This window comes from Podarcis bocagei (genome assembly GCF_964188305.1).
Source record: "Podarcis bocagei genome assembly, chromosome: 1".
NCBI lineage: Eukaryota > Metazoa > Chordata > Lepidosauria > Squamata > Lacertidae > Podarcis > Podarcis bocagei.
In genome coordinates, this window is record NC_138125.1 from 44,887,593 (window position 1) to 44,909,234 (window position 21,642).

The 21,642-nt window shown below is 39.6% G+C and overlaps 1 protein-coding gene and 1 long non-coding RNA gene across 2 annotated transcripts in view; one reads left to right on the plus strand and one right to left on the minus strand.

The window, feature by feature from the left end:
- Positions 1-41: 41 nt before the first annotated feature.
- On the plus strand, positions 42-19,796 carry CHP1 (calcineurin like EF-hand protein 1). The gene is made up of 7 exons (XM_081210597.1): positions 42-249; positions 6,845-6,917; positions 13,266-13,346; positions 14,396-14,523; positions 15,866-15,927; positions 17,437-17,559; positions 18,159-19,796. Exons 1-7 carry the CDS (start codon positions 183-185, stop codon positions 18,210-18,212), a joined length of 588 nt encoding a protein of 195 aa, XP_081066723.1. The 5' UTR covers positions 42-182; the 3' UTR covers positions 18,213-19,796.
- The window catches only part of LOC308596192, a 20,947-nt gene continuing 4,710 nt past the window's right edge, over positions 5,406-21,642 (minus strand). The window contains exons 2-3 of the long non-coding RNA XR_014012397.1: positions 12,469-12,597; positions 5,406-6,613 (exon numbers count right to left, since the gene is read on the minus strand). This is a non-coding gene — a long non-coding RNA (uncharacterized lncRNA). The remainder of the gene's footprint in view (positions 6,614-12,468; positions 12,598-21,642) is intronic.

A 21,642-nucleotide genomic window follows, 5' to 3' on the forward strand; every position in this document is an offset into this window, starting at 1 on the left:
CGATAAGAGGAGGGGCGGCGCTCTGGCCCTCTGTGTCCCTCGCAATCTCGGTCGCTGGCGCAGCGTCTGCGCGGCTGATTGGCTGGCCGACTCGCCGCACCGAGGACCGCCGGCCTTAGGCCAAGAGCAGTCCCTCTGGTGCTTAGTCGAGGCGGTTGTCCGGCCGTGAAGCAGCAGCCGCGATGGGCTCCCGGGCTTCCACGCTGCTTCGGGACGAGGAGATTGAGGAGATCAAGAAGGAGACAGGCTGTGAGTACCGAGAGAAGCAGCTGGAGACCGGGGGGCGCTGGGCTGGCCTTGCTTTCTGCGGCCGAAAACCATTCACGGCCTCGTAACGCGAGGCGGGCGGGCGAGGCACCTGCGGTTTTTCACCTTCCAGGGCCGAAGGTGTCCGGGCTGAGGGAAGAGGCGTCGCTACTTCTCAACCGCCATTCCTCGCCGATATACCTGGGAGCCTTTTCGGCGGCATTGGGTGACCCTTGACTGAGGCGCCTGTGGCTTGGCCTGAGTCGGGATTTCCCGAAGCCTGGGAACCTGTGTGGGAAAGGAAAGGAACTTCGGCAGGTGCCGCTTATTCTGTCTCAGGACTCGGGAGTGCGAAGTGGCACCTGCCGACCTTCCTCCTCCTGCGCACCCCTTAAAAGTACAGGAGCCCCACATTCTGTTGCCTCTGGTCACCTTCTTTTGCCGCGTGACGAGAAAGGTCAAGTTCCCAAGGCGTGTCTTCTTCCTCTTCAAGTTGCCCGGCTGCCAAATTCTTCGCTGTTCTGGTACAAGGTATGCTGCGTGAGGCGCAGCCTATAGTTACCGACCTGATAAACTTGGCATGTAGGCGTCGATACTATTCCGACCGAAGTATCTTGATACCTTGTGTGTGTGGTAGTAGCCTTCTGTAAGAGAAGAGAGGGGTTTTTTTTTGACGTCTGACTACTGTGGGTTGCCCTCCCCTTGATGAATCGGCAACATCTGAACTTTCGAAATGGTTGCAACATCAGTTTGCTATGTGCTGTTTTAAAGTCAAATGCTCAACCTGACAGTGGGTTGGAGGAGCATTTTTATCGTACTTTATCCTGCCTTCGTGATTTTTAAAATTATTATTCTGCTTAATTTGCCCCGTATAATTATGAAGAGTATAAAGCCCTTGTAGGAGCTCTTTCCATGTGAGTTGTAGCAGAGTAGAGAAGGGAAAACAACTCTACACAGGCCCTCTTAATTGCAAGTGCTACGCTTGTTCCTGAGGTAAGCATTCAGGACAAGTGCTAGCTTAAATTAAGCCTTTTTGTTGTGAATGCTCCAACCTGTATCAAAAGTGTTGCTTGCTGCATTCTAGATTTTCTTTCAAAGTGTTATAGGTGCCCCTCCTGTAGTTCTATGAATCTAAGTGCCATGCACATTGGTGGCACATTATTTATGTATAGATTGATAATGCATTTCCTCTTGACATGCACTGGAGCATTCAAAGGACTGGTTAACATTTTTTATTTCATTTATAAATTCCTTTCCATGAGACACCGTGAAGCAATTGTGTAAGCAGTTCTGATAGTCTTTAGCACAACTTTATTTAGGGCACTTTTGATGTAAAACATATTACAGCCTTTATCTTATTACAAAGATGAACACCCACATGATATTGTTGGAATTCTCATTTTACAGCTTGTTTTCTGAGGCTCAGATAGCAACTTGCCTAAGGCCTCTTGATGGCTCCATGGCTTAGTAATGTACATCTCCCATAGCCAAACAGAACGTTATCTAGTGGGCAAAAATACAACAGAAAACAAATGTGCTATTAGGTTATAGCTACAGACTAGTTACAGATGACTATTATTTTTCCTACCCCAGTTCTGTATTAGCAAATCCCGTCTACTGTTTTGACTAGTAGCAAATGACAATATATCCATCTACAGATATTTGATTCCTAGTATGTAGCATGTAGTTAGTTCGATTGAAAAAATAGGAAACGTGAAAGTACAAAAGTTCAGTCAGGACATTCCATTTTCTAAATTGCCAACGTGCAGTTCCTGGTAGTGCCAGGTGATCTGTGGATTACTGCCTTATTGCATGATTGATCTCACCTTTTTCCATTGTTTAATTGCAATGAAAGAAGCTAATAATATATTATTTCCAATAATTGCTTTGTGTATGTAAGCAACTACTGTATTTACCATAGGGATATAGCATGTCTATACAGATAGGCTTACTGAGAGTAACACAGTAAGGAGGAATTCTAGAGGAAACTAAGCAAAAGCTACAGTCACTAATTATTGCTCCTTATGATACATGCTATATTACATAGTTTAATGCTCTAGTAGCTACTGATTTTTTTTATTACTGGTTCAATGGTACAAATTTGGCACTAAGAAAAACAAATTCAATTAGATTTTGTCGTCATAGTGCTATCAGTTTAATATAGGGGTCAGAACCTTTTTCAGCCGTGAGCCAGTCCACTGTCCATCAGACCATGTGGTGGGCCGGTCTATTTTTTTTTTGGGGGGGGGAGAACAAATTCCTATGCCCCACAAATAACCCAGAGATGCATTTTAAATAAAAGCACACATTCTACTCACATAAAAAAACGGTGATTCCTGGACCGTCCGCAGGCTGGATTGAGAATGCGATTGGGCCGCATCCGGCCCACGGACCTTCGGTTGCCTACCTCTGGGTTAATACTACTATTCTGAGTAGTGCTTTATTCTCGGGAAGCTAAATTTTATGTTATGCAATTATTTGACCCTTAATAAATAGAATTATTAGCAGGAGCATAAGGTGTATAGAAGCAGCCCAATGGTTTATATTCAGTAGTGGTTTGGGGCTAGCAAAAAGCATCCCTGCTTTTTACATTTTCTTGTTGGATGTCTGTATGTGGCTTATGGTAAAATAAACTAGCACAACTTTCTCAGATCAGCATATTTTTGAGAAAGATGTTAGCAGCAACAATATTGTATGGACATCACATACACATTTACTTATATATTAGTATGAAATGTGAAGGCTTTTAAAAATGAGCCAAAATAGTAAATTTGCTGGCAAGAAGCAGAAATAGTACCTGAAGAATACTGTTTATTCAGTAAATATCTGGATCACTAAACATTTAAGAAAAGATCAGAAGACTGGAATTGAGACATCAACTGAATAATCTGAATCAAAATTGGAAATTATGTAGCACCTTTTTAGCCAACTATAGGGGAATGAGCCATCATAGAAAATGATCTTGGCAGCCTGTCAGAGCAGCAATTTCTATAAAAGTGTGCATTCCAGATACTATTGCTGTGAAACAGTTTCTAAGGATAGCTTATGTCTATCATATGCTTATGTTCCTAGTTTTAATGAAAGGGCAGTTATGTGAGGTGCTGATTGGGAGTCATTCATCCTTAACACCTGCAGTTCCTAATGCCAGCTACAATGTCTTGCTATGGGACATTTCTCATGTACTTGCTAAAATACACAATGACTGCAGAGACTACATCAAAGTGTATGATGTTAATTGTGTGCTTTTCAAAGTCAGGCTTTGGCATTGGCTGAATTTGATATTTATTTTTTGAGATTAGGCCTTGCTGTAGTTGAGATCACACTTCATGAAGACTGCAGACGAGTTATGGTCTTGGCAAGGCTACACATAAATACATTATAAATCAGAAACTTTAATGTGCATGTAAGTGTTACTATTTTATGCTTTATTCAGTGATTCTGTTTTTCATTGTAAGCAAGATTCATTACAAAAAACAACATTGTTAACAAATTCATTGTGCATAAGCAGTTGTTTGGACTACAGTCTACTTTAGCAGATACAGCATCTAATGGAAAAGTCCATGGAAGCTTATGCTACAAGTCCTTAAGGTACCACAACAGTCTTCATTGCAAGAGACTAGCACAGCTATTGCTCTGGCAAGAGAAGTTAGAGATGGCAATCTCATTGCATATAATTTATGCAAAATTTTATGTTTTGGTGAAGTATACGTTTCAGTTAATAATCCCACTACTGTCTCAAGGCTTATTTAAGAAACAGATCAGGTAGCTGTTTATCATAATTGTCAAATTCATGGGGTCAATCCAGTTGGTACCTTTGTGCCCATGGATAGGTATTTGATCAGTTGAATGCCTCTGCTAATGGACGAAAGCTAGTTGCTTGCTGCAGCCCCTAGTGTCCCCAAAAATTGGCTCCAGGGTTTGGGGACCCTTTTGAAAAGGGTAGACGATTGGGGGACTGTCTGGGAAAGCCCACATTGGGAAGGCAGCCCTGTTTAGGGAAGCTTTTAATGTTTGATGTATTACAGTATTTTAATATTTTTTTGGAAGCCGCCCAGAGTGGCTGGGGAAGCCCAGCCAGATGGGCGGGGTATAAATAATAAATTATTATTATTAAAAAGTAAAGGTAAAGGGACCCCTGACCATTAGGTCCAGTCGTGACCGACTCTGGGGTTGCGGCACTCATCTCGCTTTACTGGCCGAGGGAGCCGACGTACAGCTTCTGGGTCATGTGGCCAGCATGACTAAGCCGCTTCTGGCGAACCAGAGCAGCACAAGGAAACACCGTTTATCTTCCCGCCGCAGCGGTACCTATTTATCTACTTGCACTTTGACATGCTTTCGAACTGCTAGGTTGGCAGGAGCAGGGACGAGCAACGGGAGCTCACTCCGTCGTGGGGATTCGAACCACCAACCTTCTGATCGGCAAGTCCTAGGCTCTGTGGTTTAACCCACAGCGCCACCCGCGTCCCCATTGTTATTATTATTCCTTCCGCTTCCATTAACAGAGGTGTTCACTGAATCAAAAGCCTGAGTGCAAGGCCACCAGTTAGATCCCACTCATAATTAATTACACCATCAGTTTTTGTAATAAGAGTTTTTGCAAGCTCATCTCAATGTCGGAAACCCCCAACTTGCTGTCAAACACTTAATTAAATGTGGCTTACATACTGTGTGTCATAAAGCCCCATGTCCATTAACTTATAAAGAAGAGTCTTATTGCAAATAACTCAAAGTAAAAATATGTGGCTTTGCATATAATTACAAAAAAATGTATGGCAAAACTATGAATACTATGTGTAATATTAAAATGGTTCTTTCAGCTATTTAATAATAATAATAATAATAATAATAATAATAATAATAAATAATAATAATAATTTATTTATACCCCGCCCATCTGGCTGGGTTTCCCCAGCCACTCTGGGCGGCTTCCAAAAGAATATTAAAATACTATGATACATTAAACATTAAAAACTTCCCTAAACAGGGCTGCCTTCAGATGTCTTCTAAAAGTCTGGTAGTTGTTGTTCTCTTTGACATCTGGTGGGAGGGCGTTCCACAGGGAGGGCGCCACTACTGAGAAGGCCCTCTGCCTGGTTCTCTGCCTGCACTTGGCCACTGCACTTGGACTTTGAAATGTAAAATACATGGTGGTGATTGTTAGTCAGACAAGAACAATATCCAGATTATGTGTATCAATTTTTTTTTTTAACTTTCTGCCTGGAATGTTTGCATTTCATAACACTTTTTCAGATGTTTCCTTAGTTAATATCAAGAGATAAAGACAAACCTAGTCTTGTAACCTTAGCTGCTTAAAGTTTCAGTCACACTCTTGTTTTACAGTTATAGTTTGCTGGGGAATAATGCAAATGGACCCTGCAAATTTACTCATCAAAATTAAAAATAACTATTTTAGGGAGAGCTTTGTAGCCAAGGAGATCTACCTTGGCAACTTAAAAGGCTATTGGTAGGGAGGAGAGGATGTGCCATATTTTCATTGAAACCTGGCATCTACAATATTTTTTGCTAGGCAAAGCTAGTCACTGAAACCAGTACGATAGATCAGAAAATTGTTTAGAATACTGTATTTGTATTCTTTTATCAGGGCCCTGGGGAACAGCTTTTTAAAGAGAGATCAAGTTGATTCGTGTTCTGTGGAATTAACAAGGTTGTTCCTTCCTCAATTTAGCATGCTTTAAAACCATTTGGAATTGCTTTAGTGGAGTTTTTTGCAGGGTTGGCAGCTGAGTGGTTTAAACTTTAAACTACTTCCAGCTGGAAAGGAAACTAGATTATCCAGAGGCTGAGGTAGCCTAGGGCTCCAGAACTGTCTGAATTTAAAGAGAGACTAGGAACAGGCTCTTAGCCAAGTCAGTGGACTAGTTAGTACTTCAGCCTTGTAGTTGGCCTTTGCCTGGTTGCCATAGGTGACAAGGAATTGGTTGCAAACAAGTGTATGGAATCCAACCTGGTGTAGGAAGGACAGATTGTCCCCTTGGTTTCTGTGCAGGTCACAGAAAAAGTGAAGCACTTTCATCTACAACTAACAAGAAAATGTGGTAGTCTGATGGGAGACGAAAATATATCTGTTCCTCACCTGCAGGCCTGCTGTATTTGTTAGCTATAGGCCAGTAGACATCAGTGGGCATGCAACCTTGGAAATGTTTTGTAGACTTTTCTTGCAAGGCTGTAATAAATTTACCTATGTAATACCTCTTCTTAAGACATGTCTGTTTAGTGAAATGTTTTACCCAGTGCTATTTTTCTAGAAAGAGGTGCCGGAACTCACCATAAATGGCTCCCTCATCTTAGAATGGCAGTGGTGCCCATCTGAGAGGTGGTGGAACTAAATTGCAGCGAGTTCCAGCTGAAAAAAAGTCCTGGTTTTACTAATAAGAGTGAAATGTCTTACCAATAGAGGGGTAATAGGACTTAAAATCTGAATGGAGGTCATTTTAAAATGTAAACATCCAGCAAAATCAGTGTCCTGACCCCTGAAATGTAATGAAATTACTCTTACTCTGTATTGAGTACTGTGGATTAATTGATTTTAAAATGTTGCTGTTCAATTGTAAGTTTTAATATATTTTTGCTTCAGTTTCCCACAGTCAGATTACTCGTCTGTACAGTCGGTTTACCAGCCTAGACAAAGGAGAGAATGGCACTCTTAGGTAGGTACTCTTTAGCAAACTTCATTGTACTGACTCACTGCTTTTGCTTAGTGCCTTACTGTACTGACTTGCTCACTGCCTCTGCCCAGTTTCCCTTGATTTACCCCCTCTAGCTGCAGCCCTCTTCCTCCTGTTCTATGCATTTCCTGAGAGTCCTCTGAACCCCAGAAGGCTATTTGGGACACACATTGGGATGCAGTGGGGGAAGGAGGAACCAGAGAATTCCTATTGTTTGAGTGTATTGGGTACAACCCATAATCCCTGTTCAGGTTTTATGCTTCATGCAGTTACAATCATGTGAGGAACAATGGGACTGCACTTACTGGCCCAGCTCCCACTGTTGCATTACCTGCGAGTTCAGCCCCCTGCCCTGTATATGTTGGAAGTTCTTCTACGTACATAGACTTTCCCCTTTGCAATCCCAAACCCTGGGTTCTAAATTGTGTGAGGAGCCTTTGTACAAGGGTCCCATGTTCAACCCCCCTTCCTCCAAAATGCATGCCTGAAGCTGTGTTTCAAGGAACAAAAGAGCGGGGCCAGTAACACAGTCGAATTTAGAACACCAAGCCATGTTATAATTGTCATAATCATATACATAATTGGGTAATATTAGTGGAGATGAGAAATGAGCTGCATATGTAACAATGCACATCACAGTAGAAGTATAGCATTTCCTTAAACTTTTCCCTGCATTTCAGCAAAGCTTTCAAAGCAACACCATTTAAAATGTGCTGAGGAGCAGAATTGAGAACAGCAAAGCAGTTGTTATTGTTGTTAAAATTTGTATACCACCCTATACCCGTAGATCTCAGGGTGGTTCATAACATAAAATTACAATATAAAAAACAAAATACATGATGAAAATAAGAACAGAAAATAAGAACAGAAATAAACCTCCGCTTCCATATGGGAGAACATTTATTCCTTTTCCCACCCTCCATAAATCATTTTCCAAATTTGTAAGAAACACATATCTGGCCTACACAGCATATAAAAGCAAGAAGGAATCATGTGACACCATCAAGGCTTAACAGTTCTATTGTGGTATAAGTGTTTATAGACAAGAGGCCACTTCATCGTGCCTTAATAATAAATCTTCAAGGTGCTACAGTACTCCTGAGTTTTACTTAAACTGTTTCAGCTCAGAATACAGGGTAGATCATTTTTGTTACCTCCTGCCAAGTTGTCTTCCCTATATTTTGAGCCAAAACAGTTTAAGCAAGAGAAAAGATCATAAATTCATGTTAAGTATAGACGTGCAAAATTTCTAGTGAGTTGGTTAATTTGGAAGTGGCTGTAGGAATAAAAGTTCAAATTGCAGTGTGGCTTTGAATCCCTGACTGATTTCAGGGCAGACTGCTATTTCTGAAACTTATGGACTCTTCAGAATGGCTAAAATGCCATTCTAATAGCCTATACCATATTGATGTAGATATTAATGTCAAAACAAAGTGTTCTTTTTAAACTGAAACCCACTATTTCTTACATTTATATCCTGCCTTTCTGCTGTCATGGAACCAAAGGCAGTGTATATGTGGTTCTTGGGCAATTGCACATCTAGGCACTGACCAGACCAGTTCTCATGCCAGCATGCTGACAAATCCTCCCTTAAATCCAACCAAATATATGGGTCCTGTAGTTGGAGTTAATCTCTTGCCCTAAACAAGAGAGGATTATGAAGAGAAGAGGATTTGGAAATGGATACAATCTTAGGAGCGACTTAGTTTGCTGTTGAAGATGGAAGTACAGAAAAGTCTAGAAACAGTAACTTTTAGTATTAGAAAAAACCTCTTTGTAAATAGATTGTAATGCTGATAACAATATTAACCGTATACTTTTATGTCAACTGAGCAAGGCAGGATAACTTCATAAACTTGACTTTTTGTTACTTTCTTTTATGATATGTTTGAATAAGTATTGATGGTACTGTAAAGTAAGATGGCAGAGTCAAACTGAAATAAAAATGAAGCAATAGTACAGACATGAGTTAGTTCTGCAGTGCATTCTCTCTGTTCAGACATTACAGAAAGTGGAAGTGTTGCTGAAGGCATGCCCCACTCTATAAATATGCTGCAATATGTGTAAAGTATATGGTTTGGCAGAACGACTTATTGAGTAGAAGATGTTTGGATTTCTGTGATTCAGAATAAGCACAATGAAAGCATGCAAGTAGGTTTCAAAAATACATTAATTCATGGGTAGATCCTGTTGGATAGTGTTCCTATGGCATGTGAACAGAAGAAAAAAATATTTCCTGTTAGTTCCAGTCTAAGCCAGGTGAAGTGGGTTTTGCTAAAAAAAAAAAAAAAAGGACAGCTTGCTTTTCAGTATTCATTTACTTTTATGATGTGTGTAGTGTTTTCCAGTTAGCGTTCTTACTTGGATAATGTCCCCTTCATAAGCGCAGTGGCTGGTAGCAATGACAGTAATAGATTTTAAATGCAGTAGTTACAGTTGGTTAATGTTTAACCTTAAGCTAAGCCATAAAATATAGAAATTAGAAGCTGATGCCTTGCATTCCGATTTCAGATGCTGAATCTTTACAAACAGGGAGGATATGTTTTAGAACACTGGAGAGTCTGATACATACATGTAACAGGAGATTTGCTGCTTTTCATATATCTGTCACACTGTTCAGACTCAAGGGGAGGTGGATTACTTGGGGTGGGGGGCTAGTTAACTTTTCCCCCACTGAAATTTCTCCAGTTTAAATGTTTCATTGGAAATTGCTGTTTTTCCCCTTCTGGGCAAATAGCAGTTTAAAGTTGAATGCTGTTTAAATCAGGAAAATGGCACAAGGTAAAATTATTATTTAATAACAACAATTCCCCCAGCACACCAGTCCCTATCCAAATTATTTCACACCCCCAGTTGCCTTTAATATGAGAGAGAAGTGAAAAATCTTATTCAGATTTCCTAGGTCACATCTGGTTTGGCTCAAAGTCACTAGACTTGCTTGGCTCTAATTATCAACTGCAAACAGAATCACCTTACTTGATTCTTTAAAAACTAAGCAAAAAACCCAGCCTCAAAGGTTGTAGCAGGCTTAAATTTTCTGAAGTACAGAGGTTCCCAATTAGCTAAATACAGTACTGCAGACACATGTTTTTTTAAAAGCTAAGCCATGGACTCCCTGCTTTTGAATATTTTCATATCTCTATGGTAGTTTTTGTTATGTGACTAGTGCAATGGACCCCCTGGGTGGGATACATGCCCCCCCCCAGGGTCTGCAAACCACTAACTGGGAGCCATTGGCATAGAATAATTTGGATATTCTGTAACTTATGTATAGGTGGAAATAATTTTGGGGATATGCTAATTCATAGTGGCTGGGGCAGAAGCAGAGATGATACTCTCTCTGCCTCATTGCTTTTTACTATCCTCTGAGGCTGTCTGTAAACAAGACTTTACAGATTTTATAAAGTCCTCGAGGGCCATTAGCATTGATTTTGCCCACTGGGTCACTCCTGAATGAACAGTGGTGCGAACAGTGGACTTGCTACTCCATTCTTCCCAAGGGATAATGCATCTGCTTTGGAAGAGTTATTTTCCTTAGCTAATAATTCCCTGTTGCAAATTGGAACTGGCAACTATGGTTGAATAAAGAAAGAACAATTACTATGTGAACTGGGAAATAGAATTTATTTTATTGAAATATAAGGTGAAAGAGCCATTTGACAGTGCCTAGATGTACATGGAAGATGATGCTTAAGAGGTTAGTATTCCATGAAATCAAGGCTGAAGCTGGAGTCAGATTGATTCAAGCCTACTGTAGGATCAACACACCAGATTCTGCATATATTCTGTTGTCGAGGGGTTTCTCCTTTGAGTTTTATGGGCAAAAAATACTTAAGAGACTTTTGTCACATTCCAGAGGCCATTCATGGTGTTAACATTCTTAAAATGAGGGGATTCTAGTGATCTCTTTCTACACTGCAATCTTCGGCACAAAGTGGTAAATATAGGAAATGTATTGCTTTTAATTCAACCCACTATTTCAGCAACCCTTGAACCATGGAGTAAAAGTGTACCATGGACAGATCATAGTGAATCAAAGGGTAATTATGAAGGGCATCACATCTGATGGGTTGACTCAAGCAAAAGAAAAAAATATATAATACTTCCAAACAATAAATAGTGTCCAGGTACTATGAATATGATTGCCTAAAGAACACTATCATGATTAAATAATGAATCTAAGTAGTTTAAACTCCTATTAGATGCTGAATATATCCTCCTATTAGATGCTGAATATATCCAGCAAGTAAGTACAAATGGATATATTTATTTTATTGTTGCATACTGTAGATACTGAGAAATCATAAGTAGGATAAGAGTATCCAGTGCATGTTGACTGGGAAGCGAGTCCCATAGTAGTGCATAGGATATGGTCTTAGTTGCTAGATAGATGTGGAGTGATGTAAACTTGGGAGGAGAAGTGTGATCTTAAATAAACCATACACCTACTTTTATATCATCATGACAGCTAAGATTAACTAAGAGCAATGCTTTGACCATGTCATCTGTGTGCCAAATCCAAACAAAGATACATAAAGTCATTCTTGCTGACTGCTTCCCATGTCCTTGAGAGCAGATGAACCTTCACCTAGATATCTATCAGAGTAAGCCTGAGCACTTTCAGAACAGCTGTAAAAAGTTCCTCTTCTGGCTGACATTCAGCAGCCAAGGTTAAGCTGGTGTCAGATAAATTACCCAAACAAAATAAGTTAACTATTGCTTGCCCTGGTTACTTGCCTCAAGAATTATATATAACTGTACAGGGACGTGGGTGATGCTGTGGTCTACTGAGTCTCTTGGGCTTGCCAGTTGGAAGGTTGGTGCTTCAAATCCACTCAGTGGTGGTTAGGGCTGGGTGATAGCTGGTTTTCAACATCATGGTAATATCACCAGCTAAATATCATATCATCTTGATATATCATATGTGTCTGTGGTGGCGGACAGCCTTGCTGGGCCTCCCCACAGGGGCAGAAGGTATCACCATACCTCCTTGCAGCAGTGGAGGGTGTGCCACGCTTCCCCACAGCAGCAGAGGATCCCGTCGTACCTCCCCATGACATCTGCTTCCCCACTTAAAGGTCTAAGTGGAATCTCTGCATGCATAAGCCCCACTGATTTCAACTAAAGTAACTTCTACTTTCCTTAGAGTAAGCCCCATTGAATCCAGTAGGGCTTGCTTGTGAGTAAACACATATTTGCTTTCACTACTTACTGAAAAACGCCCTCCCCATCATTCTCATACAGTACCCAATCTCCCATTTCAGCATAAGACAGCCAGCTAAATCTTCTCCCTTCCATTTTCCCCAAAAGCCCTCATCCCACCAATCTCTCCCTTTTTATCAAAGGGAGGTAGGGAGGGCAAGCAAGCAAAAAGATAGTCTCCTTTAAATTATAAAAAAACCACCCTTCCTTTTTAATATGGAGGAAGGCTATTTAGGGAGAACCAACAACATAAACACCACCAGAAAAGAAAGAAAAAACTCTTCCCCCCCCCTTTTTTTTCACTGGTTAGGGAAGGAAGAAAAGTGCTTACCAGTTATTTGTTTACTTTGCCTCTTTGATTGTCTAGCCTTGGGGTGTCCCTCCAGGCTTTGCATAATTAGCTGACCTCTAAGTGGAAAGATACAGGTGAAGCTGGTTTGTGCAGGGCTTTTGGTCATTTCTTATCAGAGGAGGGAGAGCAAGCAAAGCTGAAGACACTTGCAAATTTTCTGCAAAGTGCTCAGTTGCTCTGTTCCAGCTTCTGCCAACCGAGCACTTCGAAAGCACACTAGTGCAAGTAGATAAATAGGTACCGCTGTGGCACAAAGGTAAACAATGTTTGCGTGTGCTTTTGCTTCCGTCACGGTGTTTCGTTGCACCAGAAATGGTTTAGTCATGTTGGCCACATGACCCTGAAAGCTGTCGGTGGACAAACGCTGGATTCCTCAGCCTGAAGCGAGATGAGCGCCACACCCCATAGTTGCCTTTGACTGGACTTAACCGTCCAGGGGTCCTTTACCTTTTTAAAAAATCTATATAGCTGTACATTAATATTACACAACTGGGATTTTTCTATTGGTGATAGGTGTTATGAACTGAAAATACAAAAGTACGCAGCGCAAAACTCATTTTCTTGATCTGAGGTTTACTATTTTCATGATCAATGAGCTTAACATACTGGATCTTTACTTTTTAAAAAAACACACCTTAAAAAACCCCTCATAGCTGTTGTGTGATATCTGAACCATAAATTTCAATCAGCCCTATTATAAAAAATGAATGTTTAACATGGGTGTTCAGAGATCTTATTCTATTAAAGGATTGATGTAGATTTCATTGAAATTGTAGCCGTGAAGATTTCCAACGCATTCCAGAACTTGCCATCAACCCACTGGGGGACCGGATTATCAATGCCTTTTTTCCAGAAGGGTAAGTTGCACAGTGTTTCTTCATAATAAGTTGCTTGGTGTGAAGTGCTCCTAGGACTAATTTAAGATGTGGATTCTTATATTCTATTCTTGACACCGTAAAACAATGTGCTGGACGTCAGATATTGGGGACTGGAGCATCAGTTACTAACTATTCAAAGTAAAGCTTTATTAATATTAGGTATTTGTTAGACGCTTTAGTTCTGTTTATATTCTGCCACATTTATCAAATGGCACCAAAAATATCTACTTCACTTCCCAAATTCCCTTCACTAGCTGAGAAGTAAAACCTTGACTACCTTTCAGTTGATGCTCTAAGCAGGGGTCTGAAATTTTTGGCCAGTTGTAATTGCCAGGATCCTTCCCCCTGCTGATTGGGTGGAGGCAAGCACCTGTGCTCAATAATAAAGAAGTTCCATCAACCTTTCTCTCCTACATCAACAAGAGGTAGGGAGAGCACATTTCAAAGAAGCACAGAGCCCCAAGGCTACAACATCAGCCAATTTTTCAGAAGGAAAAACATAGTTAAGTTTGGAGCAGCAAATTGCACTGAGACTTTGAATAGCAGCATATCTCCAAATGCTTGTGTGAACAGGTGAGTGAGTACCTGGTGCCAGAAGCCCAATACTGTAGGGCCCATTCATGCCTCCAGGGGGAGAGAACTTTTCAGTTGAGGAGCCACAACAGAGAGAATTCTATCCCATGTCAATGTACAACTGCCAACAATAACCAGCAAAAATAGTAAGAAGCATCTCTCCTGCTAATCTAAGGATCTGGGATGGTTGGTAATTGTTGAAGGCTGACTAATTTTTATAGTTTAAGTTATAGTTTTGAGATGGTAGTTTAATAACGTTCAGTTAAACAGCAAAATAAAATAACAGCTGAGAAGAGAGACCAAAACAGTGAACATGGAACAATTATAGAAAAATAATAGCAAAATATGAAACTGCATTCTCCAAACTCTGGTAAATTTGTTTAGATATTGTTTGAAGTATATTGCTTGATGGATTTGCAAAATGTAATAAATTGTGTGCATCTTCTCTGGTATAGAGAAGACCAGGTGAATTTTCGTGGATTCATGAGGACTTTGGCACACTTCCGACCCATTGAGGATAATGAAAAAAGCAAAGACCAGAATGGGCCAGAACCACTTAATAGTCGGAGCAACAAGTTGTACTGTAAGACATTTTTAATTGGACATCTATTCAGGCTAATTGTACTGCTTTGTATTCTTCTTTGTAATCCTGCAGCTTGGAATCTGTTCCTCTTCTTTTAAACTTAGTTTAAATCTGGATACAAATCTTATGGAAGCAAGAGTAGAAAGTTATTTAAGTGAAAGTGGATTTTTGTCACTTTTGCTGGCTGTGGCTGATGGGAGTTGTAGCTCAGCCATCCAATTGAATTTCCATTTTCTTTCCTCCTTCACACTCCCAAAATCTACTCTGGATTACCACCAGAGTCCCTCATTACCACCCCCAACTGTTTTTGAGGGTGCACAGGAACAGGAAATTCCATTGTGTGCCTGGAAGTCTGTTGTGTGAGTGGTGCTACAGTGTTGGGCACAGCCAGTTATTTCTGTCCTAATGTAAAAAAGCCTATAACCAAGCTGAAGTACATGGTACTGAAATAATTGTATTTGTAAAACACTGTGCACATTGATGGTGCTACTTTAAATGAATCATCAGAATATTTTTATCTTCCATGACCCCATATTTTACTTTATAATATTCTTAGATTTACATAAGATACTCAACAAATCTTAAATTATTGGTAAAACTGTAGAAGCAGGCTGACTTTCCGTGACTCCTGGTAAATATAGGACATTCTATATAAGCATTCTATAAATTACTGTGTGATAGGAAAAAGAAATCTGTTTAATGTGCTAGCATGTATCAGTAACTGGTCAAAGAAAAAGAAAGATCCCAGAATTTAAGCATAAATATTTTTAGTACAGGCACCTCCCCATTCGCACATGATCTGCATGCGTGCGACTGCTGAAACATGCCTTTTTTGGCGCCCAAAGGGGGTGGATAAGGCTGGAACATACTTGCTTGTGTCCCAGAGCAGAACCCCTGCGTAAGCAGGGATTCCTCTGTATATCATTTTTTCCCTTATCCAGAAATTCCCTACCAAAATGTGACAGTTTGTTTACTTTTTCTTTTCTTTTGTATTTTTACTCAGTATTCTGCCATTTATGGCAGTTCCTAAGTAACACTACTGATTCAACAGTCTGTGGCTTTTTAATGTGTTCATGGGAAGGGGTTATTGTTGTTCTTTGTTCTTCTTCATAGAATTGGAGAGTTGTAAGGTACTGCGAGGGTCATATAGTCCAATCCCCTGCAGTGCAGAAATCTTTTGCCCAGTGTGGGGCTCGAACCCATGACCCTGAGATGAAGGGTCTCATGCTGTATGGATTGAGCCATGTAGAAGAGGGTATTATGTTATGTGTTTTGATTTTGTAAACTACCCTGTGAAGGGCAGTATAAAATAAATAACCTTGAATTTAATTATTTCCTTTAGTTGCTTTTCGGCTATATGATCTAGATAAAGATGACAAGATTTCTCGAGAGGAACTGCTTCAGGTAGGTTTAGCTTTTGCAGCCCATAAATTAATGCATTTTTTTCCGGATGACTGTCTTATTTAGCCCTTAAGGTAAAGTCTGGTTGAATGATAATACTAAATTATTATAATATATAGGCATTATATAACAATATAACTATAGTAGCAGCAGAGGTAAGAAAAGACTTTGCCAATCTCTCCCCTCCATTTTAAATCCCCTCACTCACACAGATATTGCTCAATCTTAATCTCTCGTCTGCCTAGGCTGTGTGACCCTGTTCGATGCTAGGAACAGGATTGTGTAGCCAGTGCAGGATTAAACCCTGTTCAGTAGTGATGTCAGCTCATGGGCAAATGGGTGTGGTTTCGGAAAAACAGCTTGACGGCTCAAATTGGCACACAGGCCAAACATTCCTCACCCAATGTATGCCATGAGGTTAAACTCTCCTTGCCACCAGCTATAACAATAAAAAATATACTCTGGTTCAAAACCAGCAGCCGGCCCCAATCCTATAAAGCTGTGCTCTTGGTGGTGGGGAAAGGTATTCTGTGAACCCCAAACACTGCTACAAATGCTGAAGCCCAGAACAGCCCAGAAATAACCTGTGAAGTATCTTGTAGCACTGGAAAAAGTACTTAAAGGTTTGCACACCATGGTATGCCATAGTTACAAACTATTAGGGCTTATCATGAAGCTCTTCTGGTTGTTCTAGAGAGAACTAGCCCACAAGTACTGGTTTTCACATAAAGCTAAGCTATTAGTGTGGTTTGTTTGACAAACTGAGGAGCAAGGTGGGCATGATTTGAGCATTTCACACCAAAGTGCTGTTCATTCAAAGAATACCATACTTGGTTTGTGTAACAATGGCTTACTTTATTTTATACTTTCTGGATGTCCCATAATCATATTATATAAATAGTTGTGTTCTGTGTTATAAATCAAGCATTGCTAGGGGTTGTTTCTTTTTGCTTTCCAATATCTTATCAATTCTTATCAATAAAAATTTTGGTGTGGCATGAGCAAATTTTTACTCTAAAAGGGTGGCCCAGAGAAAAAAAGCGGAGAACTTTCTGATAATTGTTAACTTGCTGATCTGAGAATTCTTGAGATGAAAGTTCTATTTTTAAGTGGTGCACTAGATGTTATTCAATGAACCTGGACTGATCTCCTTATTTCTAGAAAGTTTCCCTAAACTGCCTCAATGTACTTCATTTGAGGCAGTGCAGTAAATGGTGGTTTGTGCCACAAGTCAAGGTGTATAGTACCTAGCAGCCAAGGACAGCTAAGGTATTTTGGCACCTGAATCAGGAAATGTCCCAAGCACCTCTCCTTGGGAGCAATAATATAATAATTAAAAATTGCTGCTGTTTTGTGATATTTAAAACCAGCTGCCTGATTGGGCTGGTCCTGGAACTTTACTTGGTTGACTTAAAATAGTAGCTTTACTTGTTTGGTGCCTTCTTAGCACTTACAGCATATTCTTTGTTAAACACTAGCATTGCATTCTTTTGGGGTTTCTGTATACTGCAGGTTTTGCGGATGATGGTTGGCGTAAACATCTCGGATGAACAGTTGGGCAGCATTGCTGACAGAACAATCCAGGAGGCTGATCAAGATGGTGACAGTGCAATCTCCTTTGCAGAGTTTGTTAAGGTCAGGAAACAATGTTTAATATGGCAAACCTAATTAAGTGCTAGGATTGCCGAATCAGATGTGCAATCAAATGAATAGGAGGCTTAGGTGCATAATTTCTTCAGTTATTTTGCTATTTCCCATATCTGAACATAAATTGGCAGAGGTGTGCTCTTCAGCTTCATAACAATTGCAATTTATCTTATTTGCTTAAATGATTCTTGTTAGACACATTAGCTTTTCTAAATATTTTTAGCGTGTGACAACATTGCATGCTGTTCCAAGGCATGGTCTGTGGGTACATGATACAGGAGCCTTTCTTGAAATTAAGCTGATTTAGTTTGGTCAGTGCTTTGATTAGCCCAGGGATAATCTTGAATTCCATAAATGCAATTAAATACACTCCAAATGCAAGTGTTGCTAAGTACAGCTTTCATTTTCCATAAAATATATTACTGATGACCTCTAGGTCAAGATCTACAAAAAATAGTTCTGTAGCACAAGAGGATATGCAGTAGGAAAGCTGACTAGAATGGCTTCCTAAGACAGGACTAAAGTCTAAATGTTGAGATAGAATTCGATTCCTGTGACAAATGGTTAACAATTCTACTTTTTTGCAGGTTTTGGAGAAGGTGGATGTAGAGCAAAAAATGAGCATTCGATTTCTTCACTGATGGATCAAGGCCCATTCCTTGTTGTCCTGATATTTAAGGAATATAGTTTGTTTTACCCTCTCCTGAGCATTCCTGCTGGTGCGTGTGAGGTACATCTCCAAACCCCCCTCAGTTTGTTCCATCGATGTGAACATTCCTTCTGCATCAGAACAAAGGAACGTGGCTGCAGTGCAGCTTGGAATGGAACCTTGAAATGGCCTTTTCCTCACACTTCTCTTTGCTTTGTTTTCTGGTTATAAATTATTTCTTCCCATGTTACTATAATCTTCTACTATTTTATGAACTATGACAACAAAAATCTGACTTGGTAGTATTTGTATTCTCTATTCGGTTTGTCTGGTTAACAAACTGTTTTCTTCTGTCCTTGGTTTTGTTTAAATATAGATGTTTGCCACTCTTAACTTCACAGAGTAATGCAAGGCCAATGGTTTTGTTTTCGGAATTAAGGCTTCGGAGCTTTGTCTTGCAAGTGTGTCAAATGTTACGAATTTGTCCACAGATGTGGGATGTCTGCCAAGAGAGTAACTTGCAGTTCTGAAAACATAGTTTCATTCAAGTACCCAATTACTATTTCATAGCAAGCTGTTTCTTAACTGGAAAAAGTTGATTGCCTCTCTGCTGCCCACCCCCTGCCACCAGCTTTGTTTAGGTAGACTATTTTGATTTGCATTATACTTAAATTACTCAAATTTCTTACTTGTGCTTTTATTGTTTTTCAGTGAATGTTTGCAATACATAATTTTTGTTGCACAGCTTATAGTGGAAGGCTTTTCATACCAATTATGCCAACTGGACCTTTCGTCTCCAACATGCATGTCAAAGTCCAGATTTGAGTAGTACTGTGTCCCTACAAATTATGTGGGAACACTAACAGTTTTAGGAAAATTCTTAGCACATGTGTACCTTTATTACTTCAGATTATATTTTGAAAGTTTTATTTTAACCATACACAAGGATCAAGTAACATTGTGAATTTTGATGTAAGCAGCACAATACAGAACTGAGGGCTCAAAAGCAATGAATATGATGATCTTTTCAGGCTGGATTGTCTTTGCTTGTTAGTAAACAATTCTGTTGCACTGATTATCAATGAACTTTGACAACCATTTTTAACTGTGCAGTGTTGGCTTCCAAGATGCAGAAAAATACTTTGGTAAAAATCAGTGTTCAAATGCTCCTGACCCCTGCTATATGTCAGCATTTCTATAAGTATTGAGTGCAAGTTAATCTAGTTTACTTAAATGCGACACAATTCAATGATCCTTAAGAATTGCACGCTATCTTACATTTAAAAAAAAACTGCAGAAGAAAATCTATTCCTTCTTCAGACAAATTATAAAGATGGGAACAACATTAAAGGGTGATTGCTTACAAACACTTTAGAATTTTTGATCACAATGTAAACATAGGAATTTTATAAAGAGAATGAAAATGAAAGTAACACCAAGTTGTTAGATTTATTGTTTGAAATCTGCTTATTTGAAAATAAGCAATCTTCCTTTGGCTATAGTGGTAATCCACAGGTGTGCCTTGTCAGATCTATTATATTCATCAACTATCCATGAATAAAATCCTTCAACATACTGTGTTCTGTGAATGAATTGAGGTTTTAAATAACACAAGGTGCCTGTAGAATGCTACAGCTGAAAGACTTTATTTTCTCATATACTAATCTAGTTTTTAAGAGATTGGGTGACATCCAGTGCTGTCAACCCACTTGCACAACAGGACTTGTCTTTTTCGTCCCTGCTCAAAAGAAAGGAAAAAGAAACAAAAAACCTGCTCTGCAGGCTCCTGCAAACTTCAAAAGATTTCGGAGAGCAAAGAGAAACCCAGCTGCATAAGCAGATGTTTGCTCATGCAACTTTGGATCTCACCTCGTGTTTTCATTACTCAGGTTTTAAATGGCTTTGAATTTTCAACCTGCAGGCATTTAGAATGTTTTACAAGCAATATATATCAACTGGAATTTCCTGCTTTCTCTTAGGCCAGGAGTGTGTGGTCCTATCTGTGGCTTAGCTATTTATCAGTTTAATGGTGGGAATAAATAGGAGTTTCCTGCCTTTTACTCAGAATATGTTAAGACAGAACAGATTTTAAAACTTCAGATAAAATTAGAAATAACGGGGAATGGAGATGAAATACATGCCAGGTAATGTGTATTCTTAACTCTTGTTGTTAGTCCAGCTGTGCATTTTAACTCATATAAACTTCTCAACTTGATGGGTTTTGCTTAGGTTTCAGTAGCTGTACAATTCACTGTAGAGTGTAGAAACCTGAAGACTCGTTTAATATGTTCCTAACTAAAGGGACTAAAGGTTGATTCTCATGTTACGGTGGATGCAAATTCCCATTTGTCTACAAAAAAGAATACATTAAAGCACTGTAAAAAGTCTAATATCAATATGGAGTTACTGCAACTATTCATTTCCTGGCATGTCTTGTCAGAAAAACAACACTCAAGCCATTGTTATATATGTTAGTATTAATCTATATATTAAAAGTACATAATTGTAAACGTGAAGCTTCCCTAATATTAATTTCAGTTTGCCTTGATCCCACCTAAAAGACAGAGTAAGTTAATTGAAATGATGGATCCAACTCAAGATTATGATGAACGTTGGTTATCACCCACGCACAAAATATGAATGCATAACATGACATAACTTTTGGTGTGCTATGTTATCCAAACATAATAAACCTACTAAATTAGTACTGACTCAGTTGGTAGAAATAAAAAAATTCCTTCCAGTAGCACCTTAAAGACCAACTAAGTTAGTTCTTGGTATGAGCTTTCGTGTGCATGCACACTTCTTCAGATACACTGAAACAGAAGTTGCCAGATCCTTCTATATAGTGAGAAGGTGGGGAGGGGTGTTACTCAGAAGGGTGGTGGGAATGGGAGATAGGCAGATAGCTGAGAGAGCCTCTTGACGACTCTTAACGACTGTAATAGGTCTTACAGGAAAAGGCAAGGGGTGGGAAGGTGAGAAATGGTTTAGTTATGTATAGTGAGATAAGAATCCAATGTCTTTGTTCAGTCCAGGTCTTTTCATGGTTTTAAGTTTGGTAATGAGTTGTAATTCAGCAGCTTCTCTTTCCAGTCTATTTCTGAAATTCCTTTGTAGTAAAACAGCTACTTTGAGATCTTGTATAGAATGTCCTGGGAGATTGAAGTGTTCTCCTACTGGTTTCTCTGTTCTGTGATTCTTGATGTCAGATTTATGTCCGTTTATTCTTTGGCGTAAGGTTTGGCCTGTTTGTCCAATATAGAGAGCTGAAGGACACTGTTGGCATTTGATGGCATACACAATGTTAGACGATGAGCAATTAAATAGTCCCGAGATGGTATGTGTGATGTTGTTGGGGCCAGTAATGGTGTTGTCCGGGTGTATGTGGCAGCAAAGTTGGCATCTGGGTTTATTGCAGG

Excerpts from the sequence above, each read along its gene's own strand:
- CHP1 (XM_081210597.1), top strand. The coding sequence starts at position 183 with ATGGGCTCCCGGGCTTCCACGCTGCTTCGGGACGAGGAGATTGAGGAG. Across the intron at positions 13,347-14,395 it reads AATGCCTTTTTTCCAGAAGG|AGAAGACCAGGTGAATTTTC; the intron begins GTAAGTTGCACA and ends TCTCTGGTATAG. Across the intron at positions 17,560-18,158 it reads CCTTTGCAGAGTTTGTTAAG|GTTTTGGAGAAGGTGGATGT; the intron begins GTCAGGAAACAA and ends ACTTTTTTGCAG.